At 33.2% G+C, this 24,014-nt stretch overlaps 2 protein-coding genes across 2 annotated transcripts in view; both read left to right on the top strand.

Moving 5' to 3' along the window:
- LOC141288414 (uncharacterized) overlaps positions 1–3,610 on the top strand; it is a 40,713-nt gene extending 37,103 nt beyond the window's left edge. The window contains exon 16 of the mRNA XM_073820552.1: positions 2,662–3,610. Coding sequence (XP_073676653.1) covers positions 2,662–2,792 — 131 coding nt within the window. The 3' untranslated portion in view covers positions 2,793–3,610. The remainder of the gene's footprint in view (positions 1–2,661) is intronic.
- A 6,895-nt stretch (positions 3,611–10,505) lies between these two features.
- Positions 10,506–23,184, top strand: kcnk4a (potassium channel, subfamily K, member 4a). The gene is made up of 7 exons (XM_073820737.1): positions 10,506–10,631; positions 10,910–11,138; positions 13,124–13,238; positions 13,320–13,480; positions 17,013–17,199; positions 19,186–19,322; positions 19,731–23,184. Exons 2-7 carry the CDS (start codon positions 10,950–10,952, stop codon positions 20,556–20,558), a joined length of 1,617 nt encoding a protein of 538 aa, XP_073676838.1. The 5' UTR covers positions 10,506–10,631; positions 10,910–10,949; the 3' UTR covers positions 20,559–23,184.
- The last annotated feature ends 830 nt before the right edge of the window (positions 23,185–24,014 follow it).

Raw genomic sequence — 24,014 nt, 5'->3', positions numbered from 1 at the left:
ACAAACAATAACTAGCGCAGCACCAAATCTTTGGTGGGAATGATTCTTATTGTAGTTACTTGCAGTGTAAATGGTGACTGAAAATGGACAGTATAAAGGTTGCGTCAGTTGAGGCTCATGCAGCCTACCTGACTCACGGAAAATCAAAACTAATGGGAGCAACAGCACACACATAAACAAACATACTGCGGTAGAAAAAAAAATATAAATATTGTATATAAGATACTATATAGGTAAGCACCATTACGATTGTTAACGTGACACTGATTTTATACAACAGTAGTTAAATAAACTAGTAGTTAATATTAACTGACTTACATTTTAGACAAATCATTGACCCTTTTTGCTAACGAAAGTAGTTCTAAGCAAAGCCACAGCATAACAGTCGCGAATCTTCGAGAAACACAGCAATGTTTTAGTACTGAAAGATTCAGCATTTTTTAATTGATCGGGTGAGTCGACTAACGAACTGGTTGAATCAGTGACTCACTCATTAAGACAGTGACTTACCGCCACCTACTGGTGGTTCGGTTTCATATTTAAAAGTTTTGCATTTTTCTAACGTTTTAGATTTATATGTAAAAAAATCCCACAAATAATAAACACATTCAGTTTTTCCTGTGCAGTGAAAAGATTTTGTTTGTTGATACTGATTTAATTTGAATGGTAACCATACAGAGTCTAATTATTCTAACTGAATGTATTGACAAAATTTAAGAATTTGACGCAAATGACTACATATACATTTAATAAGGTTAGGAAAATAAAGTTAAAAAGAGTCCTAGAAATCAGTTAAAGGCAAATATCACAAATATTCTGATTAAAGTAAGACCTTATAGTGATGCGACTATTGCTTCAGAATGGATTACTTTTACGCCAAAGAAAGATATTTTTCATCAAAAATGTCTTCATTTGTGTTCCTGAAGATGAACGAAGGCTTTACGGGTTCGGAACGTACAACAGCGTTTTAGTGCCACACTAAAAAAATAAAATAAAATTCTAAAATTACAAGATTAAAGTCAAAATGTTTCGAGAATAAAGTTGAAATGTTACGAGAAATAAATTGTAGCAATTAAACTTATAATATTTTTAGAGTTTTGCCTGCACATGCAAATGGCCTGGATTGGAAGCACCGGGAAAAGTTGCCAGACCACTAGAACTGATTTGAATATATGTGGGGTTGTTAGCAGAAATCATACCATGTGTTATACTCAAAGGGACAGTATGTAAATAATATTTCACGTCTACGATTGCATTCATTAGGCGTATTTGTAGTGTGCCAGCCACCCAATAATAGCAATAAGCTTTGTGCTTTTGGTACTTTTAATATGAATCAGCTAATAATAATATGTCTCAGCTTTCAAAATCAGTTTTATAGCAAAATACAAACAATGTGTCTTGCAATAATGTGTTTTTTACGCTCTTTAATGTGGCGAGACAGATCGCTGTGTTCATGTGAATCAATATTCTTTTCAATTACAATGAGACGTTCGTTTAATTAAATTATACCGTTTTCTTTGTGAAAGTTCCACCATCTACTCCGCAAAACTTTGTGTGGCGTCCAATCTTTCATTCTTCAAATGTACTTAATTAAAAACAACAAATGTTGGGTTGAAGTGGACTCTCAACACGTTAACATAAATTATATTTTTGTCTTTTCTGAGGTATATAAGTGATATAAGTCTTCCATTGATTATTAGCACATCAGCCACCCCAATAATCGCAATAATTTTGTGCTTTGTTGCTTTAATACAGTATAACACAGCTCAGTTTTCAAATTCTGTCAGTTTTATCACAAAATACAAATTATAAATGTGTTTTTCCTCTTTATTTTAAGTTTACAGCAAAATATAAACGTGAAGGAACATCAGAAGGTTATGAAAAAAACAAATGTCTTAATGTAATCAGAAATGTCTGATTCACATGCCGCTTAAACTGAAGCAAATATTATTGTAATAGGCATATTGTTTGTATTTTGCTGACTGTCGCAATAAGATATAACAAAATATAATACTTTAATCTCATAATTGCTACAAATTAATTCTTGTAATTTTGACTTTGTTCTCAAAACATTTTGACTTTATTTTTATCATTTAGACTTTGACTCGAAATTACAAAAATAAAGTCGTAATATTTCAACTTTATTCACGTAATTTCAAATTAATTCTTGAAATATATTTTTTTAAAATTTAATTTAAATTTTAAATTTTTTTATTTTTAATTTTGACTTTCCTTTTTTTCTCGTACTATTTTATTTATTTATTTTTAACGTTGGCACTTAAATTCTGACGTAGAATTGACATGAGGATGAGTAATGACAGATTTTTTATTTTTTTGGTGAACTATCTCTTTAATGATAAATTGTTTCTTACAAATACAGCTTTTCACTTCACAAGACAATAACTGATGGACTGCAGATGTGTGGATTACTTGTGATGTTTTTATCTGCTGTTTAGACTATCATTCTGATGGCACCCATTCACTGCAAAGGAAAAATTATTGATTGATCATCAAATGATGAAATGCTAAAGTTCTCCAAATCTGTTCTAATGAAGAAGCAAACTCATCTACATCTTGGGTGGCCTGGGGGCGAATCAATTTTCAGCAAATATTCATTTTTGGGTGAACTTGTCCTTTAATGGTCTTTTCTATCTCCTAAAGGATTTGCTGACATTCCCAGTGGGCCGGCTTGTCCATACGTCCTGCGTAGGGGTCTTCTGGGAACTGATGCAATGCCCCTCCCACGCAAAGAAGCCACACCCCAGGAGGAAGATGATGAAATCGAGCCATAATACTCATATACACCTGATACCTCCCGTAGGTATTCACTATACTTGCCTTGCAACACAAAGCATCAAGTGAAGCTTTTGAAATAATTTTCACTTATTCTAATATAACGCACATTTCAGAGCAGCAGCATCTGTGTATGTTCTCAGGTTTCCATACTGAAGGAATTTCACTGCCTCTTTAATCAATGTACGTGTCAACGGTGTCTTCTGCTCATAATGATACTCGAGGTGCAGCCTGTCATGTGACGTAGAATTTAAAGAAGTTGAAGTTTGTAATCGCTTTTTCCTGATGTTCTCATCAGCTGAAAAGCAATGCCTCGTTGTGCGTCGTATAGTTTTGAGTGTTGGAGCTTTTTATAAACTAGTTTCGAAATACCAATGTAATATATTTTTGTTTGCATAGCGGTGGTGTTAGCCCCTGTTTTATGAGACTTGAATTTTGTGAATAGCCTTATTTATTGATAGACACGTCTTGAAGACTTGCCTTCGTGCACTACTGTGAGAGCAAGAGTGTGTGTGTGTGTGTGTGTGTGTGTGTGTGTGTGTGTGTGTGTGTGTGTGTGTGGTATGACTCAGATCAACCTGAGCCTGTTTCCGATCCTTGTATGGCGATTCACTGTCAGGCTGTTTCTTTCACTCTCTGTCATCTAACAGCTTTATAATGCACAGTGGAGTATTTATATCATTGTCCATTTGTAATGAACCGTTTGAGAAGCTTAGATACATTTTTGGTTAGATTCTTCTATTTATCTGATTCACTGTCATCTGTGTATTTGTGTGTACATTTGCGTGAATGTGTTTCTTCTAAGTGTCAAATGGTTTGTAGGATTTTCAGTTTGGAATGTTTAAATTTATTAAACGTGAATGAAATCCAAATGTCCATGTGTTGTTGTTTTTTTGCCTTTTAGAAATCTGTAGCAGACAGATTTGAAGTGTACTTCATTTACAATTTGAAGGTCAATCGCAATTTAACTCCTATTAATATTTCATGTCCTTTCATTGATTTGTTCGGTAAGTAGCCTTGCAATACAGTCAGCCAGTCATTATTGCAAATTACACTCAGATTAACTAAACTTTGCTTTTTTCATTATTTTCTATTACGTAGTGCTTACATTCTAATGTCATTTCATTCTTTTTTTCTAAACATTATTTATTTGTGGTGATTATTTAATTTCCATACATTTTATCTGTCAATTTCACTGTTTACGCCATACTTTTCTGACATTACATCATATTTTTCATCAAATTTGTAAGATTTATGGCCATGCAGCCTTTCTAAACAATTCAGCGCTTCAGTGCTTAGTTAAGTGTAAGCAAACGATATCCAAACCTTGAACAGTCATTTAGAAAGAGTAATGTACAACACCTCGGCTCTGTATTTTTAAAGTCTCTCCATTTGTGTCCTTTGGCTGAACAGGTTGTTCGAAGGGTCTGTGTTTAGTCAACAGTGGATGCTTACCTCTGATTCACAACATGTCTATTCATCTGTAAGAAATGTACTGCTCTTTTACAGAGACCTTTAACCATTTCCACAGTTAAAGTACCTGTTTTACTGAATAATAGATTGTGCTAATTGTGAGCGTGGTGTTATGCCCTTGTGTTTTTAAAAGCCAAATGTTAGTCATTATTGGAGCAGAAACCAAAGGCATGTCTAGTAATGAGATATCACATATCAGAGCTTTTAAAGGATTTAAAGGCCATTTGGGCCTTTGCATCAGCGCAGTCTGGGAGTCCTGCTTATTCTCTCCTGAGCTTTGGCTGGGTCCACTGCGGTCCTTGCAGTGAATGTTTTGAATTCTCAGCTTTAATGTTTGACGTTAATTAAGCATTGCACTTCTGTTCACAGATGACAGATGTCTATATTGGGATGTCATTATTTAGGTTTGAAGGTTGTGCCATATTGTGAAAACAGATGTATAACCCCTTATGGTGTGACTGAAATGATTAAGACAATTTATGTCCTTATTTATTTAAACAGTGCATATTTCCATTAAATCAGTATTTTATTGAGCTAACAAGTCGGGGAAGTGTATTTACTAATGAAAACTAGACTGTACAATCCATTCAGTAGGTTCGGTGCAATTTTGTGCTAACTGAAATTGCATACATTTGAATTCAAAGTTGTGTACTTATGTTAGTGTTTCACAAAAGCAACGCTTTTGAAGAACTGAGAATAGGCAGTGCAAATTATTCATATTATCGAAAGTCAACCCTTTTGGAGGATTTTTGTCAGTATCCTCGAGCACAGTGAGCCAAACAATCTTAAAGGAACAGTTCACTCAGAAATAAAAATTCTGCCATTAACTCACCCTCATGTCGTTCCACACTCGTAAGACCTTCATTCATCTTCCGAACACAAATTAAGATACTTTTCATGAAATCCAAGAGCTTACTGACTTTGCATAGACAGCAACAGAACTGACATGTTCAAGACCAAAAAAGGTAATAAGGACATCATTAAAATATCAGTGGTTCATAGGGTTACCACTTTTAATACCCAAAAATAAGGGACGCATTCGGGAGGGGGAGGGGGGGGGGTCATCTCAAAAATGCTGCAGTAAAAAGGTATGAGTTGTGCATATAATATGGGACGTCCTGAATAAGAACTGATCATTGTTTTTTTTCTACTTTTTAGAAATGGGGTCTATATACCCCGTTAAAATGTAATCATGTCCCATATCTCAAAAATGCTGCCGTAAAAAGGTTTCATATGAGTTGTGCATATAATATGGGACGTCCTGAATAAGAACTGATCACTGTTTTTTTTCTACTTTTTAGAAATGGGGTCTATATACCCCGTTAAAATGTAATAATGTCGCATATCTCAAAAATGCTGCAGTAAAAAGGTTTCATATGAGTTTTGCATATAATATGGGCCGTCCTGAATAAGAACTGATCATTGTTTTTTTCTACTTATTAGACTCTAAAGTCTAATAATGTCCCATTTCTCAGAAAAGAACCGTCAAGTACACCAATAAATAAAACGGATATTAAAGCAGAAATGCAAATAAATAAGTAAGTAAAAATTCACGAGCATTTTGTAGTATTATCTCTCAGTCCTGGGCGTCTAAATGAAAAGCGCTCTGCAAGCGCGTTCTCTCTGTGTTGTTTCTGAAACTACCGTAATCACTGTAATATGCGCGCACACTTAAAATCAATCGCGGCTGGCTTGACCGTGTTTTTCTGAACCGCGGCTTGCTTTACCGCAGTGATTATTTGCATGAGACGCTGCTTTAAAAAAAATATATAAAAAATACGGGACAAAACCCGTCCCGTATTGATTCAAAACGGGACGCGCAATTTCATTCTCAAATACGGGACGATTCCGTATTTTAAGGGACGGGTGGCAACCCTAGTGGTTCAACCGTAATGTTATGAAGCTATGAGAATACTTTGCACAAACAAACCCTAAAAATAACGACTTTTCTTTGATGTGTCATGGTACTCTTGTGCGTCGAAGAAATAGTTGAATAAAGTCATTTTTGTTTTCTTTGCGCACAAACAGAATTCCCATAGCTTTATAAATGCATTATTTTACTGATGTCCTTACTACCTTTCTGGGCCTTGAACATGTCAGTTGCGTTTCTGCACTGTAAAAAGTTTTCACCAGTTTCAACTTAAAAATGTAAGTTTAGCAGCTGCATTAAATTTTTAAGTTAAATCAACTTAAAAGTGCAAGTAATTTTAACTAATTTTATTGTCGTGAGTTAAAATGAATAGTAGTTTTAAGTTGATTTAACTTAAAATGTTAAGGCAGCAGCTGAACTTATGTTTTTAAGTTGAAACTGGTAAAAACTTTTTACAGTGTGTCTATGCAGGGTCAGAAACTCTTGGATTTGTTAAAAAATATTCCTATTTGCGTTCCGAAGATGAACGAATGTCTTATGGATTTGAAACGACATGAAGATGAGTAATTAATGACATTTGGGTGAACTAACCATTTAAAAAATGTTTAACCCAAATATTTTTCAAGATATATCTATGATATGTAAATGTCTAATGCATACATTTAAGTTACAATTACTGACAGTACTTATAGTTGCCTACTTGTTCACTTTAAAGTGCACTTTCTCCATGAAAATCAAATTTATTTACTTACTAACTTACTGACTATATTTACAATTATAGCACATCTTCTCAAACTTATAGACCTTGTGCGTCAGAAAAACAATTGTGCAGCTATCTTGAGAATTTTGTCTTTGAACTTATGATTTGCGGTAGCTCTAGGAGTGTTTTCATGATGCAGCATCATCAATTGTCCATATTGGCGGCACTGAACGTAAACAATACCACTGAACCGAACAAAACTTGTATATTTTGCGGACTATTGCTGCTAAAAATGGTCAATTATCATTATGTTTTGGGCTGTACCAATCGTACACCGGAAAAAACATTTGGAACACTAATAACTACCAAAAGTTAGGTAGAAGAGTGCAAAAAACTGTCTGAGGAACAAAAGGCGTTTGTGGTTGGCCAAAGTCAACTAGAATTTCCAAGGCAAGCATCTTGAAAACATTTGTGTTTGTTCTTATAATTTCCAGTCAGGTACTTGAAATATTACTCTAATATCTTAATTAATACTGCTCTTACATATCTTTACCAACTATTAACTTTAGTTTGTCCAAATAGTGCGCCCCTTCCTGCTTACTAAGTCCTTCTCTATATGATTTAGCAGCTTCCACGCGTTTTTTTCCATGGTTTACACAGCATAAATTAGCAGGACAGCGTATTCAGAAGTACGTTAAATGAGTAATCAATGCTGTTGTTTACATGGCCGCGCTTCAGGTTACTGACCAATTCGTAATAGCTGGTGAAGTGGATTTACGTTTTTTAGAGTTAACGAAAGTTATGTGTATTGTAATGTTCGAACGTATGTTATAAATATCAGTAGACTGGGAACATTTTAAACGTTAAACGTTTTTTCATAAATTCGTACAAACTTACCTTCACGCTTCAACCTTCAGAGAACGTTAATAGAACGTTTGGAATTCCCAGAAAGTTACCCAGCGGAATGTTTGTTGGTATTTCATGACATGACCCCAGTGTTTTACTGTACGTTCAAAGATGAGAACAGCGCTCGACAAAACCGTTTTAAACACCTGCAACGATGTATAAACTGTCAGCTTTCATTTGTGCCTCTGCCAAACAATCCTCTCTCCTCCTCCCCTCCTCTCTCCGTCTCTTCCCAGCTCGTTTTCTTCTCTCATGTTGGCAGGTTCACGTATGACTTGGGAATGGGGAAAGTCCTGATGAGTGCATGTATCCTCACAGTGGTCTGCAGGAGAGAGGGAACTCCTCACCGTCACCCACTCCCGACGGAACTCCGCGCTAAGGTAAGATAGCGCTCCCTCACAAACTTTACACGTTTTTATGGTGTTTTGTACAGAATTACATCGATTAAATGTATCGTGAGCATTTGGAAGTAGGTATTAAGGTGAACAGTTACTCTTTAGTGCGTGCTACGTTGCAAATAATCGAAAAATAAACAATTTTCTTTGCATTTATACGTTCAAAAATAAAGGTACAAAAGCTGTTTCTAGGGCAGTACACTGCAAAAACAAAATGCTTTTCTTAGATGTTTTGTTTTGTTTCCAGGCGAAATATCTACAAATTCGTAAATCAAGAAGGATTTTCTAGACAAGTAAAAATTGTTGTCTTGTTTTCAGAAAAAAAAAGTCAAAATTAAGTGAGTTTTTACTTAAAACAAGCAAAACAATCTGCCAATGAGGTAAACTAAATAATCTTATTTTAAGCAGAAAACTAGATCATTTTGCTTATACCCCATTGGCAGATTTTTGCTTGTTTTAAGCCAAAACTTAATTTTAACTTATTTTCTTTTTACTTGTCCTACTTATTTTTAGATTTAGTAAGAAAAGTAAGAAAAGCATTTTTGCAGTGTACCTTTTTAAAAGTTAGTAATATAATTTGGTTACCAATATGCACCTTTGATGTACTAATATGCACATTTGGGTAAACAAGTTACAAAGGTGTCCCTTTTGAAAAGGTAGGCCTACCAACCCACTGACAGTTTTTGTACCTTTTTTTATTTGATTGTGATTTAATTTAATTTCTAAGCACACAAAGACATTGTATAATATAAAAGTCTATTTTACTAGCCTGGCAAGCCAGACCCACATAAATGTAGGGTCTGGGCACTCTCCATAGACAGGGCTCAACCGGAGGGGTGGGATAAACGGTTGTCTTTCAAACTCCTCTCCACGCAATAGGATAGCGCTACAACCAATCAGAGACGTAGTCGGTCGGGTGACGTAGTCAGAGCGACGAAGATTTTTAACAAAAATCAGTGCACTGTGCAGTCTGTCAGCTAAATAATAGACATAGATGGGCACTAAACCTTTAAAAGTAAACATGCACAGACAAATCCAAATTACACCCTGCGGCTCGTGACGATACATTGATGTCCTAAGACACGAAACGATCGGGTTTTGCAAGAAAATGAACAGTATTTATATCATTTTCTTTTTACCTTTGATACACAGCCACGTCCATCCGTCATGAGCACGAGTTTAGCATATCTATGATTCGACTCGTCACATGTGGACGCGCTCTGGTGTAGTATACGCAAACACCGGAAGGGGAAATCGATGAAAAAGTCCAGGATGAGTTTGCGCAAGCAAACGTAATCTTTTAGCTTTAAATGGGTTTGAACAACCAGGACAAGCGCAAGTAATTACCATTTTGAATAGCCGCTATATCCACAATCTCTTGTGCTGTGTAAACAATGAGTGTCGTATCCACGCCACAGATCGCTTCCGGTGTTTGCGTATTCTACACCACAGCGCGTTCAGATGTAACGAGCTCCTGCTCAGGACACATGGACGTGGCTGTGTATCAAAAGTGAAAAATTATATAAATACTGTTCAGTTTTCCACGCTTAATTCACGGAACCAGGAATTCATGTCTGACGGAACTTATGATCGCAGGTCAGTCGTCATCATGTTAAGCCCGCCCACCGACTCGTGATTGGCCCGGTACATCTTGGATTTTTCGGAATTTTAAGTGAATTGAGAGTAACTAGACTGACCTTGGAAGCAAATGTAATTTGCTGCCGCTAGGGGCGCGTCTAGATTCTAGGCTACTATTTTACAGCATTGGTTGATAAAGAAGATGTCTATTGAAGTCTGTTATATCATAGTCATGTTAATTTAATAAATGAAAGATTTTAACCTGAACGCAATTTTTTAATTTTTTATTTGTGTTGTATCCATCTATAATTGTTTATTTGTAAGATCCGTAACCATTTAATGTTCTTTGCTGTTGAAAAAACAAGTAATTCTTATTAATTCACACATGCAAAACAAAAAAACCCAACAACAACAACATGGAAGTTGTGCATATTTATGATCATACTAAATGCAATGTAAAACATAGCACAGTGAAGTAAAACAAACCACTGCAAATACAGAAAGTGACAACATAATATATACCATAATATACGGTAACCATGCATCTACAAAGCAAGTTCTGGAGAGCCCTGGTGAGCCTCAAGATCTTGTCAGAGGGCCGTAGAACAATTTGTTTATATAGACCTTTGCCAGAAGTTCTGTTTCAATGGCGTCATGTGTTGTCTTCTTACCTCTGTGCCTTCACCCCTCTCCTGTTATGTGTCTGGACTGGGTCAAACCTCCTGAAGCTCAAAGCTGATCTGGAGTCAGTTTCAGGGTGTTTAGACATTTTGCGGCCATTATGTCTCACAGGTTTTTGTGCGCGCCAGAGGAAGAGGCTGTGCAGAGACAAGAAGAGTGTATAAACGACTACAGCAAACATCTGATATGGAGGAGATGGAGAAAATGGTGGCTTTGGAAAAACTTGTTTGATAAGGTAAATAATTAATCTCTGTTTTCTGTTATATATACAGCACTCTTATGAATAAATGAATGTCATTGCAATTGATGTGACTACTTTTAAGTAATCCTAAATACTTTTTTGGGCACACTGTACTTTGCCAAATAGTCAAAAGACACTTGCATTTCTTCATTTGTCATGATAACCAGAGATAGTTTTATTATTGTGTCGGTTTCCCTTGACGTTTTTCTCTTTGCTCCACCTAAACCTGATGGACACACGATTATTGCTGTTTCCAAAACATTGGTCCACAGTATGCAGCATCTTGTTTGACGTCATCAGCACCTCGTAGCCATGCGGTACACAACGCTGTTGACCATCCTGGCAGCTGTGCTGCTGTATTTGGTGTTGGGGGCTCTGGTGTTCGGCTGGCTGGAGTCCTCCAGGGAGGAATGGGCTCACCGCGAGCTGCTGACGTCTCGAATGGCTTTCCTGCAGAACCACAGCTGTGTCACTCCTTACAGTCTGAGAGAGTTCACAGAGGTCAGTTTGAAAAGTTAAACGCAAAAAACGTGAGCGAAATTAGAATCTATTACAACTGGGAAAAAATTGGTGTAGAAACCATTTTCACTCAATAATTGCTAGTTTCACAATTAAATGCAAAGAAATGACAAGCAACGCACCAAATGAAGCATAGAATTATTAAGTAGAAAAGACTGAAATAGTATTTTTTTGTATAATATACTTAAATAATCTTCATTTATTCACAACTTTGAAAAATAACGGTCTAGGTAAAGCTATTAAAAATTATAAAACAAATTAAAATGTGAATTAAAATAAAGCTAAAATAAAATATTAGATGAAAAACTTAAGTTTAAGTTGTTGTAGTACTAACTAAAATTACAACAAAAAATCCAACAAATCCAACAAAAATTAATACAATTACAAAATCACATAAAATATTTTTTTTTAAAGTAAAAAAAAAATGGAGGAAAATTGTTGGTTTGGAAAAACTTCTTTGATAAGGTAAATAATTATTTTATGTTTAAATAAAGTATATTCAAATATACTTATGAGCTCTTAATAATAAATGAACATCATTGTAATAGATGACAAAATATCAAACATGCTGATATTACTAGTAATTAAATTAATTACAAATGAATTATTAATTACAAAGAAATGACAAGTAACACGTCAAAATAAACATTAAATTATTCAGTAGAAAGAGATGAAATAGTATTTTTTTTGTATAGCATACTCCAATAATCTTTATTTAATCTTTGTTTAACTTTTAAAAAATAATTCTTTCCAATGTCTATAACTAATAATTGTCTAGATAAAGCTATTAAAAATTATATTAAAAAAAAAATGTTAATTAAAATAAATGAAATGCCTTGGCAAGTAAGTTGAAGTACTAACTAAAATTACTAATAAAATAAAATAAATAAAGCTAAATAGAAATATTAAAAAGACAACAAAAATAATTAAAAAGTCAAAAGCGTAATATATAATAAAATTACGAAAATTAAAAAAAAATATATATAAAATATAAATAAAATGATATGAAAAAATGTAAAACTAAATTTTAAACTTAAAATATAAAGGCAAATGAAAATGTTAATAAATACTGCTGTAGTATTCAAATATTTTATATTTATATTTTATAAATATTTTATTTCCTTTTTATCAATTTTATTGTTGTTGTTTTATATAATATTTATATTTTACTTGAGTTATTACTTACTTTATTTATATTGCTTAAACATGAATTTATTAAGTAGAAAGACTGAAATAGTATTTTTGTATAACATACTGCAATAATCTTTATTTATTTACAACTTTGAAAAATAATTCTTTACAGTGTATATAGCCAACAATTGTCTATGTAAAGGTATTAAAAATTATTAAAAAAAAATTAAATGGTAATTAAAACAAAGCTAAAATAAATTATTAGATGAAAAATAGAAATGTCTTGGCAAGTAACTTAAATACGTTAAACTTAAAATAAGTTGAAGTTAAAGTACTAACTAAAATGTAAAAAAAACAAAGCTAAACAGAAATATAAAAAATAAATGGGATGCGAAAAACTGAAAATATGAAAAAATTTAAAACTAAAAATATAAAATAAAAGGAAAATAAAATATTAATAAATACTACAATAGTATTCAAATACTGTAGTGAATTTTAGTTTTCCTAATGTGCCTTTGTCTTTTTTATTAATTTTATTGTTGTTTTATATAATAAATCGTATTTATATTTTATTTGAGTTATTACTTACTTTACATTATTTTTATTACTTGCCAAGACAACATTTCTAATTTACATTTTATCAAGTTTAATTTTGTTTTTTATTTTATTTGAGCTTTATTTTAATTAACATTTTAATTCAAAAAATGTTTAATAGTTTTAGTTAACAACAACAAAAGGTATTTTTATTTATAAATGTATGTGTGTGTGTGTGTGTGTGTGTGTGACTTTTTATACACTGGGGCGAAATTAATATATCTATCATCTTTTCACTTTAGAAAGTGGTTGATGCCATTGAAGCAGGTGTGGACGCCAGAAGCACATCAAATTATACCAGCAGATGGGATCCATCCAATGCTTTCTTCTTCTGTGGTACCATCATAACCACTATCGGTGAGATTTTTCACTTTCAAATTTCATTTTTCACTTTCACCATCTCAGGAGCTTGATTTCACATCCTCTCCTCCTTTCTAGGCTTTGGAAACATTTCGCCCAAGACAAAAGGCGGTCAGTTGTTCTGTATATTTTACGCTCTGGTGGGGATCCCCATGTTTGGGATACTGTTAGCAGGGGTCGGAGACCACCTGGGCACCCTGCTGAGGAGAGCGGTGGCAAAGATAGAGACTCTGTTCTTGGTAAGTGACTTCTCAATATCCAGACCATTGGAAAATTAGATCAATATTGTGGATGAAGAGAAGTTGTCTCTGTATTACAAAACATTAGCATAAGCAAAGCATAAGTATGGCAAGCCATTTTAGCCTAAAATATACTATGCGTTACTCCTCGTAATTGCATTTTTACTAGTAACAATTCCAATAACAGAACTCTATAATTAAATTTTTACTAGTAACAATTCCAATTATAGAGTTCTCTAATTCAATTATTACTAGTAACAATTCCAATTATAGAGCTCTCTAATTCAATTTTTACTAGTAACAATTCCAATTATAGAGCTCTCTAATTCAATTTTTACTAGTAACAATTCCAATAATAGAGCTCTCTAATTCAATTATTACTAGTAACAATTCCAATAATAGAGCTCTCTAATTCAATTTTTACTAGTAACAATTCCAATTATAGAGCTCTCTAATTCAATTTTTACTAGTAACAATTCCAATAATAGAACTCTCTAATTCAATTTTTACTAGTAACAATTGCAATTATAGAGCTCTCTAATTCAATTATTACTAGTAACAATTCCAATTATAGAGTTCTCTAATTCAATTATTACTAGTAACAATTCCAATTATAGAGTTCTCTAATTCAATTATTACTAGTAACAATTCCAATTATAGAACTCTCTAATTCAATTTTTACTAGTAACAATTCCAATAATAGAACTCTCTAATTCAATTTTTACTAGTAACAATTCCAATAATAGAACTCTCTAATTCAATTATTACTAGTAACAATTCCAATAATAGAGCTCTCTAATTCAATTATTACTAGTAACAATTCCAATTATAGAGCTCTCTAATTCAATTATTACTAGTAACAATTCCAATAATAGAACTCTCTAATTCAATTATTACTAGTAACAATTCCAATTATAGAACTCTCTAATTCAATTTTTACTAGTAACAATTCCAATAATAGAACTCTCTAATTCAATTTTTACTAGTAACAATTCCAATAATAGAACTCTCTAATTCAATTTTTACTAGTAACAATTGCAATTATAGAGCTCTCTAATTCAATTATTACTAGTAACAATTCCAATTATAGAGTTCTCTAATTCAATTATTACTAGTAACAATTCCAATTATAGAACTCTCTAATTCAATTATTACTAGTAACAATTCCAATAATAGAACTCTCTAATTCAATTATTACTAGTAACAATTCCAATTATAGAGTTCTCTAATTCAATTATTACTAGTAACAATTCCAATTATAGAGTTCTCTAATTCAATTATTACTAGTAACAATTCCAATTATAGAACTCTCTAATTCAATTATTACTAGTAACAATTCCAATAATAGAACTCTCTAATTCAATTTTTACTAGTAACAATTCCAATAATAGAACTCTCTAATTCAATTTTTACTAGTAACAATTCCAATAATAGAGCTCTCTAATTCAATTATTACTAGTAACAATTCCAATTATAGAGCTCTCTAATTCAATTATTACTAGTAACAATTCCAATAATAGAACTCTCTAATTCAATTATTACTAGTAACAATTCCAATAATAGAACTCTCTAATTCAATTATTACTAGTAACAATTCCAATTATAGAACTCTCTAATTCAATTATTACTAGTAACAGTTCCAATTATAGAGTTCTCTAATTCAATTATTACTAGTAACAATTCCAATTATAGAGCTCTCTAATTCAATTATTACTAGTAACAGTTCCAATAATAGAGCTCTCTAATTCAATTATTACTAGTAACAATTCCAATTATAGAGCTCTCTAATTCAATTATTACTAGTAACAATTCCAATTATAGAGCTCTCTAATTCAATTATTACTAGTAACAATTCCAATAATAGAACTCTCTAATTCAATTATTACTAGTAACAATTCCAATTATAGAACTCTCTAATTCAATTATTACTAGTAACAATTCCAATAATAGAACTCTCTAATTCAATTATTACTAGTAACAATTCCAATAATAGAACTCTCTAATTCAATTATTACTAGTAACAATTCCAATAATAGAACTCTCTAATTCAATTATTACTAGTAACAATTCCAATAATAGAGCTCTCTAATTCAATTATTACTAGTAACAATTCCAATAATAGAACTCTCTAATTCAATTATTACTAGTAACAATTCCAATAATAGAACTCTCTAATTCAATTATTACTAGTAACAATTCCAATTATAGAGCTCTCTAATTCAATTTCTACTAGTAACAATTCCAATTAGAGAGCTCTCTAATTCAATTATTACTAGTAACAATTCCAATTATAGAGCTCTCTAATTCAATTATTACTAGTAACAATTCCAATAATAGAACTCTCTAATTCAATTATTACTAGTAACAATTCCAATAATAGAACTCTCTAATTCAATTATTACTAGTAACAATTCCAATAATAGAACTCTCTAATTCAATTATTACTAGTAACAATTCCAATAATAGAACTCTCTAATTCAATTATTACTAGTAACAATTCCAATTATAGAGCTCTCTAATTCAATTTCTACTAGTAACAATTCCAATTAGAGAGCTCTACAATTGAATTCTTACTAGTAACAATTACAGTTAGAGAGCTCTCTAATTCAATTTTTACTAGTAATAATTCAATTAAAGAGCTCTTTAATTCAGTTTTTACTAGTAACAACTACGATTAGAGAGCTCTCTAATTTAATTATTACTAGTGAAAATGCAATTATGACGAATAACACTTTTAGTCTAAACTATTTTAGGCTAAAACGGCTTGCCATATCAATGGAGACATATGACTAGTAAAAATTAATTTGTAGAGCTCTCTATTTGGAATTGTTACTAGTAATAGTTGAATTAGAGAGCTCTATAATTGGAAGTGTTACTAGTAATAGTTGAATTAGAGAGCTCTATAATTGGAAGTGTTACTAGTAATAGTTGAATTAGAGAGCTCTATAATTGGAAGTGTTACTAGAAATAGTTGAATTAGAGAGCTCTATAATTGGAATTGTTACTAGTAATTGAATTAGAGAGCTCTATAATTGGAAGTGTTACTAGTAATAATTGAATTAGAGAGCTCTCTAATTGGAATTGTTAATAATAATTGAATTAGAGAGCTCTCTAATTGGAATTGTTACTAGTAATAATTGAATTAGAGAGTTCTATAATTGGAATTGTTAATAATAATAATAATTGAATTAGAGAGTTTTATAATTGGAATTGTTACTAGTAATAGTTGAATTAGAGAGCTCTCTAATTGGAATTGTTAATAAAAATTGAATTAGAGAGCTCTCTAATTGGAATTGTTACTAGTAAAAATTGAATTAGAGAACTCTCTAATTGGAATTGTAACTAGTACAACATGTTTTAGAGAGCTCTCTAATTGAATTGTTACTAGTAAAAATGCAATTACGACGAGTAACGCATAGTATATTTTAAAAGGCTATAAAGGCTAAAACGGCTTGCCATACATAAGTGCTGTCAAGATATGCTGAAAATCATCTTTCAATGATTTTCACCATGATTTTTTTCTGCTGAACAGCGAAAAGGTGTAAAGCCCACCAGTGTCCGTGTAATCTCCGCTGTCTTCTCCATCCTGATTGGCTGCTTAGTCTTCATCGCTGTACCGACCATGGTGTTTCAGGAAGTGGAGAGCTGGAGTCTGTTGGAAGCGGTGTACTTTGTCGTGATCACCCTCACCACGGTGGGCTTTGGGGACTATGTCGCAGGTGCACAGATATATGATGTCTACAAACAATAATCATTACATTTGATTTAGTTTACTGTGTCATGTGACCAGATGATAATTCTGTTAAGGAGCTCAATATTGTATTACGCCTGGAATTGCAGGATGTTTTGTGGTCATTGGATCCAGACAGCCATGAAGTTGCAGACATTTACATCATCTAATTATCTGTTTTTTAAAGCCGTAGACACTAATTGTAATAGCTGTAATATTAGACCAGAGCAGGCACTTATCTCTTATCTATGAGAATCTGTGGAGATGTTAGTAATCTGTCATTTAACAGACAGAAAGTAGAGCTAATAAAGGAAGTTTCATTGACTCAATTTAAATTTAGTCTTCCCAGTGTTTTCATCTTATTTAATCAACAAACTCCAAACTTAGCCTAGTGTTCATTTTTTTACTCTTTTTGTTTTTTGTTTTTTATTGCTCTTTTTGTTAATATTGTAAAATATTATTTTAATGTAAAATGTTTTCTATTTGAGTATATTTTAAAATGTAATTTATTTTTGTGATGCAAAGCTGAATTTTCAGCATCATTTTTTCAGGCTTGAGTGTCACATGATCCTTTAGAAACCATTCTAATATGCTTATTTATTATCAATGTTGAAAACAGTTGTGCTGGTTAATATTTTGTTGGATCCTGTGATACTTTTTTTCAGGATTCTTTAATAAATAAAAAGTTTAAAAGGACAGCATTTATTTGAAATATAAATCTTTTGTAACAATATAAACTACCTTTTGAAAGTCTGTGGTCAGTAAATTAAAATTCTTTCCTTTTTTGAAAGAAATTAACGCTTTTATTCAGCAAGAATGTCTTAAAAAGAAAAAAAAGTGATAGTAAAGACATATATTGTTAGAAAAGATTTCTACTATGAATGAATGCTGTTCTTTTTTCTTTTTTTTTCCATCAGAGAATAAAAAAAGGTTTTTACAGGCTCCAAAAAAAAAGTATATATATATATATAGTAAGCAGCACAACAAAAATACAGAGAAAAAAGTAATATTGTGAAATATTATTACAGTGTAAAACAATGTTTTTCTATATTAATGTACATTAAAATTGTATTTATATCTGTAATTAAAGAATTTGAATTTTGAATTTTCAGCATCTTTACTCCAGTATTCAGTGTCACATGATCCTTCAAAAATCATTCTAATATGATAAAGTTGTGCTGCTTAATATTTTGTTGGAATCTTTTTTTAGGATCCTATGATCAATAAAAGGTTAAAAAGAACAGCACTTATTTAAAATAGAAAGGTTTTCTAACAATATACACTACTATTCAAAAGTTTGGGGTCAGTAAATTTGTATTCTTTCTTTTTTTTTTTTAAGAAAATGATACTTTTATTCACCAAAAATGTGTTAAATTAATTAAAAAGTGATAGCATAGATTACCATTGTTAGAAAAGATTTATATTTTGAATAAATGCTGTTCTTTTAAACTTGTTATTTATCAAAGAATCGTGAAGAAAAAAAAAAAAGAATCACAGGTTCCAAAAACAATTTGGCAGCACAACTGTTTCCAACATTGATAATTCTAATAATAAATCATCATATTAGAATGATTTCTGAAAATGTAGCTTTGTATCACAGAAATAAATGACATTTAGCATATCAAAATAAAACATTTTTTTTAATGTGCAAAATTATTTCACAGTATTCCTGAATTTATTGTGTTTTTTTTATTAAACGAATCCCGCCTTGAGCATATGGAACTTCTTTCAAAAACACCAAAAACCGACCCAAAACATTTGAGTGGTAGTGTATATTTTTGGTAGAGCTTAACTTGTATTTAACTCTGAATATTTCTTTAAGTGCTTTGCTCATTTGAACAATGTTGTTTGCCCATGGCACAATCTTCAAACCAGCAATCTTCCCATTATACCAGCCCAGAGTTTTCAACCACCAGGCCACACCATCCCTGTGAACAAACCCTGTGTGATTATCATTCTCTTTTCTCTATTCCAGGGAACAGGAGAGATGGAACGCCCCTGTACAAGCCGTTGGTGTGGTTGTGGATAGTGTTTGGTCTGGCATATTTTGCATCCATCCTTACTATGATTGGAAACTGGCTTAGAGTGCTGTCAAAGAAGACACGTGCAGAGGTGAGACAGACAATAATTAACAAAATTTTGGGGTGAACTATCCATTTGAATTGAGCAAAAGTGACTGTAAATACATTAATAATGTTACAAAACGCAGCTTTAATAAACAAGAGACATCTTTTCCAAACCCGTAAGACCTTTGTTTATCTTCGGAACACAAATTAAGATATTTCTGATGAAATCCTAGAGCTTTTTGACCCTACACAGACAGCAACACAACACATTCAAGGCCCAGCAAGGTAGTAAGGACATTATTAAAATAGGCCATGTGACATCAGTGGTTCAACCGTAATTTTATGAAGCAGCGAGAGTACCACAACGTGAAATTGTTAGGCTGTTATTAACCACCTTCTTACTATTGTATTGCAAACCTTTAAATATATAAAAAAATTTATGTTTTTCTTTTAGATGGAGGAGCTGAGAGCTCACGCAACAGACTGGACTCAGAACATCCAGAACATGTCGATGGACTTCCGTATTCCTGTGCCACTGGATCTCAACGATCCCTTTCAGCTCCAACGGCGACGTAGACGTAAGCGCCACCGCCATCATCGCCACCCAAGACTGAGCCCGGCGGTATTGGCTCATGGGATCTCCCTCGATGCCGATGTTATCCGAGAAAATGGACACCTGATTCTCGGATGGCCTGCGTGCAAGTACACCCCAGGGTCTGAAGCGCTGTCCCGATCCAGGTCGTTGTGTAGGTTAGATGGGGCATATGAGGTGAGACAAGGATCGAGGCTGACGGTAGGACCTGCATCAAGATCTGTTTCAAGGTTAGAGCTTAAACCACCATCGAGACCCGGCTCCAGAGCCATTTCCAGGTCCCCTTCAGAATGTGGAACGGGGTCGGTCTCTGGATCCGAGACACCGTCGGAATCCTGGTCGGAATATGAATATGATTCAAATTCCCGTAACTCACAGGACCTGGAGTCTGGAGCTGAAGGGTCTCTGAGGTCACTGGAAAGTCAGAAGGATGTTCCCGTCGTCGTGGTTGACAGCTACAGTCCACCCTCCCTTCTGGACTTCTTTGGCGAGAACCTGGCGTACATCGATGAGTCTTCAGACGCTCTTAGCGACCGGGTCAAACCAGCTGGACAGAACCGCCAACGTAAAGCCAAGAGGAGGAGCATGAGGAGAGAGGTTCCCCACTCACATCCTGTCGTACTACAGAGGGAGATCAGTAATGAACTACAACCTCCATCACACCCTCCGACACCTCCACCTCAAACCTGACAAATAAGCATTTGAACATGATTCCAAAAATGACTGATGCAGATTATTGTAGACATGTATGTAAATTAAAGGAGTAGTTCACTTTAAGAACAAAAATTTACAGATAATGTACTCAACCCCTTGTCATCCAAGATGTTCATGTCTTTCTTTCTTCAGTCGTAAAGAAATGATGTTTTTTGAGGAAAACATTTCAGGATTTCTCTCCATATAATGGACTTCTATGGTGCCCCTGAGTTTGAACTTCCAAAATGCAGCTTCAAAGGGCTCTAAATGATCCCAGCCGAGGAAGAAGGGTCTTATCTAGTGAAACGATCTGTTATTTTCTAAAAACATTTACAATTTATTTACTTATTTAATCTCTACACAGAGCTAAAAAAGATGAGCATTTGAGGTTAAAAAGTATATAAATTGTAATTTTTTTTTAGAAAATAACATCATCGATCATTTTGCTAGATAATAATCTTCTTTCCTCGGCTGGGGTCGTTTAGAGCCCTTTGAAGCTGCATTTTGGAAGTTCTTAATATTCACAGCTGTTCTTTTTTTTTTTTTTTGTAGTGATAGTTGTTCATGAGTCAATTGTTTGTCCTGATCAGTTAAACTGTCTGCTTAAACTAAATCCTTCAGGTCCCACAAATTCTTTGGGTTTTCAGCATTTTTGTGTATTTCCAACAATGACTATTATTTTGCTCTTTTCACACTGAGGACAACTGAGGGACTCATATGCAACTATTACAGAAGGTTCAAATGCTCAACGATGTTTCAGAAGGAAAGAAGACGATGCATTAAGAGCATCATTCTGTTCAAAATTTTTGAACAGAATGAAGATGTGTACATTTCTCTAATTTTGCCTAAATATATTTTTTTCATTTAGTACTGCCCTTCACAAGCTACATTAGATACTTACATTTTTCCCAGAAGACAAAATGAGTTAAATTTACCCTGATCTTCACATTCAAAAACTTTTCACCTCCCAGCTCTTTCATCGCGTTTCCTTCTGAAGCATCAGTGAGTGTTGGAAAGGGTTCATTTACAAAGAAATGCTGAAAAACCAAATAATTTGTGGGACTACTAAAAACAACAACAACAACACAGCTGTGGATCATTCAGGTAACAGCACAGTATTATGAATCAAGTGTATGTAAACTTTTGAACTGAGTCATTTTTTTTTATAAATTCAACTATTATTTTCTCTTGTAAACTATATTTAAATGTCTTTTATGTGAAATAGCTTATTCAGGTCAGTACTACATAACAAATAGCATGCATCTTGTAAGATAACTCTTATTTTGGTAAAATAATTAACATTTTGCAGATTCTGCAAGGTGTATGTAAACTTTTAACCTCAACTGTATATCCAAAATAATCAATATTAAATTAAATCGAATTGCAATCTTGTGAATCTAAATTTAATCAAATCATGAAATTTGTGTCAATACCCAGCCCTAATGTAAATATAGCTTAAATGAAAATTATTTGAGTGTTGTACAAACAAAAGTCATGCCTTCCAGACAAACATAAAGTGGCTTTGTTCAGCATTCTACAATTTCTGTAGTATCTACTTGTGTCAAAAGTTTGGGGTAAGACTTTTTTTTAATGTCATTTGACCAAAAATACAGTAAAAACTGTAATATTGTGAAATATTTTTTGCAAAAGAGTTTTCTCTTGTAATGTATTTCAAAATGTAATTTATTTTGTGATCAAAGCTGAATTTTCAGCATTATTACTCCAGTCTTCAGTGCAGAAGACTGGAGTAATGCGGGTTTGCTGCTAAAGAAACATTTATTATAATGTTAAAAACTACTTGAGAAAATGATTATACTTTTTTTCTTTTTCTTTTTTCAAAAGAAGTTTATTTGAGATAGAAATGCTATAACATTATTCAGTAAATAAATATTAACTGACACTTTAAATCAATTGAATGCATTAAAATAAGAATTTCTTTAAAAAAGATTTTTAAAAACCCAAACTTTTAAACAGTAGTGTATACTGTGCATAAATTATAATTCTATAAGGCCTACAACATATGCTAAAATATGCACTATAGAGCACACCGTAATAAGTTCTATAGCTTATCCCAAAATTTCCTTTACCAAACACTTCCAGATAAATGTTTAGTACAATAATCCATGTTAAACATCTCCTTTTTTCATTATTTTTTGATGTAACCACTTTTTTTTTTTTTTTTTTGCACCATTTGGGACACCATGTGCTGAATAAAACAATGCTTCATGAAGTCATACGTCAACTACAGTGTATCTCACTAACAGGTGAAATTAGATGTATAATGTTATCTTGCATATAATATTTACTAAATGTAGTATTCCATTCTGAACATAGCAATAACTGTGAGGACATTTCAGCAATGCAATTATTCAGCAAATCAGTGTTTAATTTGTCACTGCCATCATGTGTCATATTTTAGTCATAATATTTAATAGCATTCACAGTGAAGTCAATGTAATAGGTTGTGTTCTGCTTTGTAACCACAAGAAAAACTACAAAAACGTAAATGCTATGTTTTTAGGAGTGATATTTTGCGTGATATACTTTGAGTAAAAAGGAGACATTTTGTTGGAAGATGTACGTTTTTATTGTAATTTTGTGTGCCGAATTGGTTATAATTGTATTGAACACTGTTTTGGTTGATTAATGCTTCAGTCTGATTTCAGACAAAGGTTCTATAAATATCTGAAGAAAATGGCAAGCTTATTATTATTATCAGTTTCTGCATTATCAGAGTAGCATGGCTACTTTTTAACGCTCATTCTTGGAAATTCGTTTTTGGTTGGAGGATGTTGTTACAGAATCTACCAGTAGGGGCTACCCGCACCATATGAAGGTTTAACCGGTTAAGAAGAACCCATTAGTAGGCGCCCTCTTGTGGTCATCCGAACTGGGCAAATCTCAAAGTAGTATCCTGTGTTAAAAATGCTTAAAAGTGCATAAATCAGTCGGATGTTTGAATAAATGTTATATTTGCCCTGCAGCTTGCGGCTCACACACACAGAGACCTGCTCTGTCTGAACACCCGCTCACTTATACATTCACCCAAACACATTTTACAGCGTGTACACAAACAGAATGTTTACAAAAACGAAGCAATTTCGATGGTGAATTTGCACAGCAGGATCTAGATGAGCTTTTAAATGCCCTTGGTGTGGGAAGACGAGGCGAATGAGAGAGGGAAGCGAGTCCCAGCGTGAGACAGATCCAGGAATGGCTTTTGTAAGGCCCTGGCTGTGGGGATAAATGCCGGTTGCAGAGTGAAGGGGGTATTTAGAGGGAAGAGGACAAACACATGGTGGCGGTTTACAGAGGAGCTTTTCCGCAGGGCTTCCAAAGCACCCTTAAATTCTACCTCTGCACTTCAGCCCCACCTAACACGACTTCTTCACCCAGAATACTGATGATGCTGCCTCGAACCGGAAGCTGCTTCGTTTCGCAGCCTGCTGTGCG

The sequence above is a fragment of the Garra rufa genome, chromosome 16 (genome assembly GCF_049309525.1).
Source record: "Garra rufa chromosome 16, GarRuf1.0, whole genome shotgun sequence".
Classification (NCBI taxonomy): Eukaryota; Metazoa; Chordata; class Actinopteri; order Cypriniformes; family Cyprinidae; genus Garra; species Garra rufa.
The sequence above is the reverse complement of the archived record's forward strand: the minus strand, read 5'-3'. Positions and strand labels throughout refer to the sequence as shown.

What these genes read in the sequence shown, in the direction of transcription:
- kcnk4a (XM_073820737.1), top strand. Translation starts at nt 10,950, where the DNA reads ATGCGGTACACAACGCTGTTGACCATCCTGGCAGCTGTGCTGCTGTAT. An exon ending in AGATAGAGACTCTGTTCTTG is followed by an intron (nt 13,481 to 17,012) that starts GTAAGTGACTTC and finishes TCTGCTGAACAG; the next exon opens with CGAAAAGGTGTAAAGCCCAC. An exon ending in CTTTGGGGACTATGTCGCAG is followed by an intron (nt 17,200 to 19,185) that starts GTGCACAGATAT and finishes TCTCTATTCCAG; the next exon opens with GGAACAGGAGAGATGGAACG.